Below are 12,451 nucleotides of genomic sequence, written 5' to 3'. Positions count from 1 at the left end.
GGCCACCCCTCTAACCTTGGGCTGTGAGCTCCTTCAGCTCCCATCTCTTTGTTTTAATTAAAAAAAATCCTAATATCTTTGTAAAAAACAGTTTTTCTCATTCACATGCACTGGCTTTTATAATGTAAGGGATGCAGTGATCAAGCAATAGTGATTAACTAATAAATTTAGCTGGTGCTACACTATATTTACAGACATTGCAGGAAGATGTAATTCTGATAAAGTTAACCTGGCTTACTCTGTTTGACCTTTAAGCTGTGTGCACCTCTGGCAGCATGAGTTGACACCAAAAGTGACGTTATCTTTTGTGGCAGTGAAACACAAACAAACACTATGATCCACAGTCTCACTTCACATGGCTTCGATGTTGGCTCCTCCTCGACTTCATATTGAGCCCTGGGCCGATAAGACTGCAGGCCAGCTGTGGACTGAAGTCTGTCACTCAGAAGCTGTTACACAGACTCAGGGTACAACCTTACATGTAACCTTTTCTAACTCAAAAACAACCTATGTAAAAAATATTTAAAATATCTGTGGCAAATTATTGTGGCCTTACAGTGTTTCCCTCACAGGATCTTGATGTTGGCTGAGAATTGAGAGCCAGATGTCGAACAGATTTTAATTAGATCACTGATATTGCACCTTAGCTTTAGCTCCTCTGCACACATGTCATATTTTTATGTATTTTATGTCATATGTAACTCCATCCATCCACCGGTATCTATATACATCCTCTGTGATTTATCTGGGTCCAGTTTGTGGGGGCAGCAGTCTAAGCAGATGCCCAGTTTTCCCTTCAAGTGGCCACTTGCTCCAGTTCTTCTGCAGGGAAACTGAGAAAGCTCCAAGACAAGCCGAAAGATATAATCCCTTGAAGTGCCCTGGGTCTATCCCGGCCACCTCGCAGTACGACTTGCCTGAAACACCCCACCTAGGAGGCATTCAGGAGGCATCCTACTCAGATGCCTGTTCGGGAATCTGATTAGGATAGTTTCAGGGTGAAGGAATATAAACACGGAGGAGGCAGATGGGATAATGGGTTTCCATTAAATGTGTGTGTCTGCTTTTTCAGATATCCAACACTTTGCAAATGCCGAATTTCTCTCTCTTTGATTAAACAAACTTAAGTCAGAGATAATAAAATTATATGTTGCATCTGCAAATACAGATGCAACAAATCCCAAGAAAATACAGACCATCACTCTAATTTGTTCATTTGACACCATTTTTTCCCATAAAGTAGGACTGGCCTGGTTTTGTTTCTAATCAGAAAATCATGTTTTATTGATTGGGCACACAAACATTGTTGGAACATGACCCAGTTTCTCTCTCCGTCTTTTTTTTTTTTTTTAATTTGTTTGTTTTGAAAGAACAACTAATTTAGCCAGAAGTTCTATAACTCAACATCATAACTGTGTCTAATTTGAACATCTCTGTTTGTAATTTAGCAGAAAAAGTTATTTTAACAGCAAAGGCTTTGTAATATTGCTTAAATTAACAGACGTGTGTTTATATTTTTCAAAAACACTAAATTGGAATCGATGACAGGAAAATTAGCTTGAAAAAGAGCTTGTTTTGTAGCGTCTGCTTCCCTGCTGCATCGCTCCATGCATTGCAGCCTATATGCCAGTTGATTAAAAGCCTTCTGTCAGAGGTGAGCAGCCATTTTGTTGCAGAGGAACTCAGGGCTGTGATAATTTGATTTGCCGTGCAGTGCTCGGTCACTTATCGTCTGTGCCTGCCATCATTGAAAAGGATGCCTCTTCTAATCAGATATCTGCCACACACACAGACACCCTCTCTGATCAGTCAGTTGCAAAGTATCCATTATTGGATTAAAACAGAAGCCTAAATGGTTAACTGTCTGACCATCTCACACACGCACACACACACACACACACACACACACAACAAAGGAGGATTGAAAGCACATTTATCTGATGCATATCATTGAAGCAGTATCGCATTTCATAGGCTTGAAGAGAAGTCGAAAGGCACGGTGCTGCGCATGTAACCAGACAGGAAGTCATCAGCAGTCATCAAGACAAATTAGGTTGGTTACAGAATAGATACATGTGTAGCATGCGTGTGCGAGAAATGGTCACCTATCATTTATAACAGCAACATTTAGTGACCAAAATCAATGTATTTAATCAATCATCTGATTAGTAAAGCTAAGTCAATTGAAAGACTTTCTCAAGACATTTGCAGTTTGAACTTCTAATTCAGAGATAATATTTGAAATATTCAATTGTAACGAAATATTTCAAATATTTGAAATAAACAGAGAAGTCCTGACTGTTCTGTTATTTGGGGTTTTTACTGCAGTTTGTTGCTGGTGTTTGAGCTGTAGATTGATGCAGGAACGTGCCTTAAGCACCTGTTTAAGAAGACTGCATCTGCGAGCTCTCCTAACAAGTGCACACATATGGTAGAGCAGGACTCATTTGCATAACATGTAGGTGGAAGCAGCACTTGGCAACTGCTTCACTTTGGTCATTAGGTTCTTATGAATATTCAAATACTGAGGGAGCGTGCGCTGTAAACACATCTCTTTTCATTTAACATGCTGATATTAGCATGTGTACATGATTTCTATATGCTTCATAAGCAACTCTCAATTTCATTTTATAGTTGAGCACTGTCTCACTGCTTTGGGCTGTTATAAAGCTTTAACCCTAAAACTAATATAGAGTTGCATTAAATAGTTTCAGCATATTTATTTATTTTTGTACCAGATGTACAGTAGATATGTATGTGCAGGTATAAGAAATATTTCCCATCATATTGGTTGTTTTAATGGATTTCTATAATCATTTTACAAATAACTTCAGAATTTAGTTTTTAAATATACTGTACTTAAGCTGGTTTTAATAGTTTAAATGACTATTAATATTACTTTAATGAATAGCACTTAGGTGTGGAGTAGGATTCCTCTTTTAATACTCTTAATACACTAAACTCGAGCATAGGGTTAGTTCAGCCAGGCCAGTGAATATATTAAAGTCAAGTGAGCTAATACAAATAGATAAGATGACTGCACAGCCAGCCACTATCAGCAGACTGGTAAAGCCTCCAGACTGCTGTACATCTGCAAGCCGCTTACTTGCACCCTACTGAAACCCTACTTCAGTCCTCCTTTTTATGCTGTATTTGACTCAATCACTGGCAAATGTGTTGGTACTGGTGCCTGTTTAGTGCTCTACAGGTTTCTTTCTCCTGCTCTATACTTTACTCTGCTTTATGCTTCCCACATGCATATTTGGAAGAGCATTTGGGGAGATGAAATATGTACTTAACTGAAATACCCTTGCTATATTCCTCAAGGTTGGTAGTTGTTATGAAAAAAGTAGTGACCAAACTCAAATACTTTGCATATATTGAACATAAAAAATAGTCTTTTGATTTGGATCTTAACACACAAAATCTCTCTGCTTGTCTGCTAACTCCCCTACACAATCACTTCAGCAGCCAAACTTGACACACAGGTACATCTTAGGCTTCTGAGGATCAGCTATTATAACAACATTGTGCTGCCTAGCAACCACCTATGAATAGATTAAATGGCATATTTGTAATGTTTATGCATGTATAACAACTTAATAAAAGTGCTGCCATTTTAATTGCATGAGTATCTAATTTATAGCCACAAAACATTATCAGTTATGATAACTGATGATGCCATCACATTGCCTGGCACCCACCTAATAGACTAAAACGACTTTTACATAGTAGGGCTTATGAATGTAGTAGCCCACTTATTTTTTAGACAGAGAATGGTTGACAAATTATCAAAATTATCAATTAATCATAGATCATTAATTATGCATATTCACTTTTTCTGGATATTAGCAAACACTCTGTTCAGTGTTATCTTGAATACTGATCCCTTTGTTTTTGTTGCTTTTCTCGGTGTGATTAAGTTATCAGTTTGCCAGAAACACAAACAAGTCTAACAATGTTGTAGCATTTCCATGAACTAGTTTTTATAATTAAAAGGTCCCAATTGCTGGTTTGAGTGAACAATTTATTCTTCTTTGGCTTTGTAGAAAAAAATCCCCAAAATGGGCACCACATTGAGGCCTTCCTCAACATGGTGCCCATCATTACTGCCTGAAGTCTGTGTCAAACATAAGTTCCAGAGCTTCCACTTACTGTTTTCAGCTGCTATAGGTATGAGTATCTATCAGGGTCTCTGTGTTATAAAGTAGTTTCCCGGTGATGGACTGTTTTTTTCAGTTAATATGAACCATAGTTCCACTGCCCTGCAGCCTTGATGAAGATTAAGTGAGAAGAGTTCCTCGGCTGCTCTTTTCCATCTCCTTTTCCTTCTGTACTCTCTGTGTACTCATTTCCTTTTTTCCCCCCCTTTCGGTGCATCCCTTTCTCTTTTTCTCCTTTTCCTTTTACCTTCCTGTATTGATTAGCAAAGCACTTTCTTTTATTCCACGTTTTAACAAGCAGCCCTTGGTTCAGGGTTAGGGAAATCAAAGGCAGCCCACTGCTGTCACAGCTCTTAAGCTTGTCCCCAGAGGGCCACTGGAGTCCCTTCATAATGACTGGACTGTAGCACTGGAGTCCTTGGAGCCCTCTTTATGTCATTCCTGTTCTTCTCATCTTTTACTCCTCCCTTCCAGTCCTTCCTCTCACTCTCTTCTCTGGTAATTGCAGTTCTGACTAGCCGGTTGACCCCTGACCTGAAAACAATTACATTCTATCATGTGTTTGTGCTGTGGTGTGTGGGTTGTTTCAGTGTTTATTGTCTGAGTTTTGGAGAATTCCCTTCTTTAGTAATTTTTTCTGACCCCTTCTCCCTGCTGTATTTCCTGTAGCTGCAGTTTGTGTTAGGATCAAGTCTGCTCCAGCAGACGCACTCATTGTACTGTGTCAGAGCTTTGTTATATCACAATAGAAACATCTGTTCTTCTAACATTATAGTCATTTAAATCTGTAAGTGAAATATACTGAGGCATATGTTTTATTCGAAACCATTGTTCGGTGTATATGAATCAGATCTTTTTCCCGAATCCTTCATCTTTTTCTTTTGAGTCTGAAACTCATTTGAACCTAAAGTGTTTTGTAGCATTGGCCACTAACTATTGCACAATGAGCATTTTGTGTATTTCTTAGTTTCTTGTAAACATTTTCTGTCACTTTTGGAATGTTTGATCGAGCGAATCCCCAGGAACTCCAATATTAAAATTCCCAACTACTTTGATAGCAGTATGTGTGTTTGTGTCACACCTCCACAGTGTATTAATGCAGCTTTGTAGCATAGTTTGCTAATGTTAACAACATAGCACTCCACCCTTCTGGGTCAAAGCACCAATAACATGGCATTGGCCAAAATGCTGATGTTAAGGCTTTAAAATGAGCCCAAAACCAGTTGGTGATGTCACCGTAGCTCTGTCCATTTTGTTGAAGGTAAATTCACTGATTCTGTTGTGAAAAACAGAATCAGGTTTTTTATTACTATTACAGCAGCTGCAGGATATTAAACTAAAACCACTAACCTCAGTAGAGCTGTTCCTAGAGATGCATCAAAACTATGAACGGACTTAAAAAAAAATATGTATCAATAAATAATTCAACATGCAAAACACATAGGAGCACTTTCCATTCCATAAATAGCATATACTGTAGTGACTCATGTAATCGCTCTTTTTCAATGTAAATTTCACTAAAGATGTCTAATCTTTCAGGAGTGCAGTACTTACCATTACAGTATCTGACATTGATTTGTCTTAAGCCCTTTTTGGATGGGATTATTGTTGCCTGGGGACCTCATGTGATTGAGAAATTACCCCTCCTACTATCTGTGTAGGTTCTCAGTCATCCAGATCACAGTAGTTTTGAGATCTTGGGGGAAAAAAAAGAAGGCAACTGGACTTCCTATATTAGTCCTGTGTTAGAATCCCTTTATTAGAAGTACAGTTACTCTTTATTTTCTATCACTCCTGCTCCAACCAGCTGTTTCATATGTTAGTTTCACAGATTCAATTCATTTCAATTCAATATAGCGCCAAATCACAACAACAGTCGCCTCAAGGCACTTTATATTGTAAGGTAGACACTACAATAATACATAATACATACGGAGAACAACCCAACAATCATATGACCCCGTATGAGTAAACACTTTGGCGACAGTGGGAAGGAAAAACTCCCTTTTAACAGGAAGAAACCTCCGGCAGAACCAGGCTCAGGGAGGGTGGGGGGGGGCATCTGCTGCGACCGGTTCAGGTGAGAAAAGGAAGACGGTATAAAAGACATGCTGTGGAAGAGATTAATAAGAAGTATGATTCAAAGCAGAGAGGTCTATTAACACACAATGCATGAGAAAGGTGGCTGACTCGTTTCCAAACTTAGCTTTTTAATGATAAAGCATCACTTTAAAAAACACACAAAGATGTTCATTCAGAACATCTTTCCTACAAAACTTGTAGGAAAAAAAGGCAACATCACCAAGATGTGATATCATCTTGGTGAATGAGGCTAAAATTGTCACAGGACATTTGTCTTTGATGCGATTTTATTGACATGGCTTTTATTCCTAAGGATTGATATTGAAAATGACTTTGGCAATTACTCCAAATTACTACATGGGTCCATAAAATAATCTGAATCAGAATCAGAAGACTTTATTTATCCCCAAGGGGCAATTAACATACAACAGAGCAGCATAACGCTGAAGATAAGGACAATAAGAACAGGCAATAAGAGTGAGATAATAAATACACAGAACAATAACACCATGTAAAGAATGGTAGCAGGATAAAAACATGGTTATACAAATAGTTTAGGGCACTTTCTGCTATGCATCAGTTTTGTGTTTAAAAAATGCTGCAAGTTATACCATGGCAAACTGCCAAACTATAAGTGTGCATAGGTCTTTGCTGCCAAAATCTAAATGCAATAGTATTGCTGTACACCACTCTGCAGTTTTTACTTAAAGCATATTAAACCTGTCAAAAGACACAGTTAAGTTTGCTTCGAAGAAACCAGCAAAAACAGTAGCTTGAAAATGACCATAGAATTATCTCCTCTGTATCTCAGTAAGAGTTGCACAGATATAGTACATTTCTTGTCACTATTGAAATGAATTAAGTTGTACTTAAATTGTCCAAGTTATACTTGTCTGATGGTAGTTTGCTCATTCTACGTATGTGCACATTAAGCTTGCATTATGTGTTTGTCCTTGTGTTAGATTCTCATTTGTGGCTCTGCAGTGGGGTGTGCTGGGAAGAAAAGGGTGTGGTCTAAACATCTTATTGATTATAGTTGTTTAACGACTGCAGTTGTTGTAAATTGAAATGATGGTAGTTGGCTGGAGCTGGTATGGGACTCATGAGTGCGTGAGAGAAAAATTAGGAGCAGTGTAAACCTACTGCATTAAGTGCAGCGATCATAATTTGTCCACTGTGCAAGTTTGTGTTTGTGTTTGTTGCATTTGTTTTTCAATGTACAGGATGTTTATCCATTGTTTGACAGTAAATGTGTATGTATTTTTTTTTTTTTTTACCTTGTTGCAATATGTGTGTACACTCATAATAACTCTTTACATTGTCAGGGGGGAATGATGTAAACTGCTGCAGTAGAAGCCTGAATGCAAAGCCAGGCTCTTTTCTCCCTGATGCCTGTATTAATGCTGTGTCCCACTGGACCAAAATCAGCTTTTCTGCAGCTTTTTCACTGTCAGGCCATTTTACCTGCTGCACAAATGCTGGTAAACCTCTTAAGCTCATTCTGCCCCATTTCTTTCCCTCTTCCCCTCCCAAGTAGTCTCAAAGGATTCACCAAAGACAAAGACGCAGCCTCTTTGACTATTAGGGCCATTTAAAGGTATCCCCATGTTGAACATGGCTGAAATACAGTGCCGTTATTTTGATGCCTCCCATCAGTATTTATTTTATATTTTACAACCCCAGTTAGCTGCAGTGGTTTAATGTTTTTAAATGCATTTTTCACAGTCTACCCCTTACAATGCTATGTGCTACTAAACACATATGTGGCTTTGCCTGTACCACTTTTATATCATCTTAAAGTTTCATGAGAAAAAGTGTGAGATTTTGACACCTTTGAAAGACAATTACTGCGAAATGACAGACTTTTTGCCTCTTAACATAAAAATGAAAAAGAATAAGAAAGTGCGGGTCTGTCTAGCATAGGCTGATTTCTTATTAAACAACTGATGCACATTTAAAGACATCTAAAGTCTAATTGTTAAGAATTTATTAGATCCTAAAGTTAGCTTTTAATTTCAAGAGAAACTCTGAGGGCAACATAGTAATTAGATATCATAGTCTCCTCTGATATCTTCTTTTGTTCCAATGCACTTAATATTAAAAGCATAAGCTGCATCAATTTCCTTATGAACATAATTTAATTTACAGTTGGAAGAAGTGAGATTTCTTCATGAATGACACATTTGTTATTTATATAATATGGTTTGATCTTCATCTGCATGTGAGTCACACTTTTATGCACAAACTCACTCAACAAATAAACAAAAACACAGGTCTCAGATGTTGGGTGTTCTAGTTAAGGAGGTAAGACAAGGTGTTAGCTGAGCCCCTGTAAAGAAACACATACTGATAAAGTACCCTCTTCTCAAGAAGGATTGGTTGGTATGAACTAAACCTCGATCACAACAACTTTCTTAGGACCTTAATATAAGCATTATGTAATATGCTGGAAGTTTGAAAATGCAAAAAGAAAACTATTCTAAAGACACAGATTTCCATTAGTCCACAATAAGACAAACAGTTTACAAATGGAGGAAATGTAGGGCTGTTGCTATTCTCTATACGGGTGAAGCTCTGTGGACAGTGAAGGAGAATTTGAAGTTTTTGGCAAAAATGCACAAAGTTCCTTTAAGGAAAGACACTGCCAAAAACTGTCTAACTGAGAAGCATGGTGGAGGTAGCATCATGGAATAGGGCTGCTTTGTCGTTTGGCTGTCTTGCAATCACTGTGGGATCAAAGAATTAGAAATTATATTAGGACATGCTGCACAAGAACATCTGGGCAGCAGTTCCTTAATCTTATGAGTGGGTTCTGTAGGTTATCTAGTAAAACAATAAACCAAACCAAAGTAAATATTCAACAGAGTGCTTGAAAGAGAACTAAATTTAAGTTTTGAAACTCCAAAGCAAGTCACTGACTTTTACCTAATTGAGATGTCTGTGGCAATGCCTGCTGTGTGCCATCAAGACATCAGTTGATGATGGAGAAGTTTCAGAAGCAAGTTTAGGATAAATCTGATGAAGCCTATTGCTGTTAAAAGAGGACCTAAAAGTTTCAAGGCTACATTTTTGCATTTGTTCAGTTAAGCCATTAAAAAAAGCTTTTTATTTAAGTTACTGTCAAAATAGCAGCAAATACAAACACATTAAGTTTTAAGCTGTTGAAAAAACTCCTTTGTGCAAAGGTTTTTAATTGGTAGTCATTTCAGTGGGACTTTGACAAATCAATTGTTGTTTGGTCTGCTGCTGTGCAACTTTTCAGTTCTCCATTCTTGTATTTTCTTAACCAAGAATGCTCACTTTCTTAAATGTAACCATATTTTAAATGAGTGGGTAAGAGATTGGGAAACGCCATTTGTAACAGTCATACCGGTTGAGCTTGGAAGACACTGATAGGTAATCGGTTTTCCTGTGAAGCAGACCTCCTAATTGAATTACTCCATTTAATTACTAAATGGATCAATGCACTAAGATGATCATTACAACTCAGATTTTACTCTTAGTTTTCTGCCAAACAAGAGCAGTGATTTTAAGATACTCTCTTTTGCTCAATGCACTGGCATACCAATACTACCTATGGCACTATGACTACTACTTTTCCCCTGTACATCTGTACTGGATGTGCTGCTAGCATGAAATCATAAGTGAAAACAAACTCAACATATAACCAACCAGTAGCAGTCAGTAAATTTGTGCTGTTAAGAATTTTACTTTTGTACACCAATATTCCATTTTTTTAATTATCCTCATTAACCACTGGTCTTTGGTTGACTTGGTCATTTGGTCATTCATCTTAGAGCATTGATCTGTATCAGGAGTCTTTGTGCCTTCTAACTGTAACTGAAATATCAGCTTTTTGTTGTCCCTGCAGGACAGGAAAGTGAATGGAAAATCAATTATTTTTCTAATAAATAATCCTCTTAACATGATGGATTTGAGACATAGTCAGCAGTGGCTTTTCAGGAGTTTTCATATCTGAGAGCCAAAACTGTACTCTGAAGCCAGAAGGCACATCTTACATAGACACAGAAAAACACACAGTAAACTCACACAGCTGTTCATAAACACGGATTGTATTGAGTTACAGAGTGAGGGATGAGATGAGGTGAGAGGTTAGGATGGCTTTCATGCTGTTAGGAATGTGTGTGGGCGTGTATGCTGATGAAACGAGTGGAAATATAGATAATGCATCTTTTAATATTGCAAAAACAGTACAAAAATGTGGCTCATTTAAACGTGCAAAAACTAGATGACGTTTTTGGCCACTTAAAAAAATATGATATGATGCCCTTTTTAAACTTTATGAGCCTTAATTAGTATAGCAGACACTGGAAACATGGTAAATTGGAAGCTTGGATTTCCACAAGCCATAAAGAAACATTGTTTGATAATCAGCCAGGATGTTTTATTCACTCATATGTAATTGTGCTTTTCTTTGTACTGGTTTAGAAATGTAGAATAATCTGTTAAAGTTAAACCAGTTAATATCTGCATGGTTGAAGACGACTGGAAAAATCAATTTACAATAATTACAATAAATACAGAGTGTGCATTGACTGAGTCGACATGTTTTAGATCTGTGGCTTTGAACACCAGGGTGTCACACACTGCACCAGCATCCCAGAACAGAAAACATGATGGATGATGCAGTCAGTGGATTTAGTGGAGCTATAGCATTCAGTAGTTTGTCAAATTTCGATTGTTGAACAAAGTGCTGCAGAATACTGGAGAACACAAAAGGCCAGAAGCTTTTAGTCACAGGCTAATCTTATAATAACCTGCAAACCATACGGTGGTGCATCACATTGTATTCTTTGTGTTTGTGTCATGTTTGAATGTAAAAGGCAGGAATAAAACCAATGTTTTTTTGTAAGGGGTCTGAATGCTGGCCTTGGATAAAGAAAGATGTTTAACAGATACTGTTTTAGTTTCCAGTGCTCTGTAAAAGGAGAGATAACAAAACAGTGCAGTGACTTTTGTGGATTTTATAGTCTGTGTTATTCTTACATTTTACAGGAAGAAGTTTTGTTGGAAAAAGTTCCAATCACAAAGAGAAGAAAATTAGCATTTTAACTGTTGTTCAAAGGTCAAATATAGGCAAAAAGTCAAGCTTTTACACTTTGGTCTAACCTCCTGCATTCTCTTTCCCTTTCTTGTCTTTCTCAGATTGCTTTCTCTCAGCACAACAGCATCATGGACCTGGTGCAGTTCTTCGTTACCTTCTTCAGGTAAGTTTTTATTGTTTTTTTGATTGTTATATTTACTTATTTACTGCGTCTTTCATGCCGAGCATCCACCAGCTCCTTGTAGGGCTTTGCTGCTCAGTGGTCCAGCTCCCAGAAGATCTTTGCTCAACTGAGCTTTAACCTGAACTCACAAAGTTAAAATAGGAGGCAGCAGCCTCAGGAAAGACATTTAACCCTCAGCAGCTGTGTTACCTTCTGCAGGAGAAGTGTGGGTTGCTAAGAAAGAGCATGGATGCACAATTGATTGAAACATAATTTTATCCTGAAGAAAACCTGCAGGATTAATAAGATGAAGGGTTTTACTTGTATAATGTATAAAGTTGCTGTGCATGCTCTTGAAAGAATCGTTTTATGAAACCCTAATGCTTAAAAAATAAATAAAAAAAACGTATCCAAATGAGTTGCTTTGACCTGCAAATCAGCTAATTAGTGGGCACTTTGAAAAAACAGTGCATTATTAATAAGATCATAAGAATTTCATAGTTGTTTTTCATACCTTCTCACTCACTTGAATTGAAGAAAATATATGAATTTCATATAAACTCAAAATGCTGAAACCTAAGAATCCAGTTAAATTAACTATGAGTTTTTCTTCACTATATTTGTTATGTTTCTGTTATTATAATAAAGCTATCATAGCAAGTGAGGAAACATTCACTAAAAGATTAATTTATATAGTAATATTTATGACATACTTGCTCTTGGTATACTTTTTATTGTATAAGTGTAAGAATACAGTCCCATACAGTACACTATTAGTGTCCAGTGTTATTTACTACTGTACATGCATGTCTTCTTAAAGTAACCAGTCATCAAGTTGAGAATCACAGCTTCTGGGATATTACCGAGCACTTCCATTCAGCGCAATTCTTTCCTTCTACAATTACGTTTTTCAAGGCAGAGTGTAAAAAGAGTGACCAGAGCCACAGAAATAACTCATCATTTCCTTTTATAGTCGCA

The 12,451-nt window shown here is 37.3% G+C and overlaps 1 protein-coding gene across 5 annotated transcripts in view; it reads left to right on the top strand.

Annotated features, from left to right (window-relative positions):
• The window catches only part of atrnl1a (attractin-like 1a), a 338,833-nt gene that overhangs the window by 180,026 nt on the left and 146,356 nt on the right, over positions 1–12,451 (top strand). For all 5 annotated transcript variants that reach the window (XM_025897448.1, XM_025897447.1, XM_005473721.4 and 2 more), the window contains one exon: positions 11,412–11,473. In XM_025897448.1, the coding sequence (XP_025753233.1) occupies positions 11,412–11,473 (62 nt within the window). The remainder of the gene's footprint in view (positions 1–11,411; positions 11,474–12,451) is intronic.

Source organism: Oreochromis niloticus, linkage group LG13 (genome assembly GCF_001858045.2).
Source record: "Oreochromis niloticus isolate F11D_XX linkage group LG13, O_niloticus_UMD_NMBU, whole genome shotgun sequence".
NCBI lineage: Eukaryota > Metazoa > Chordata > Actinopteri > Cichliformes > Cichlidae > Oreochromis > Oreochromis niloticus.
This window is presented reverse-complemented; position numbering and strand designations above follow the sequence as displayed.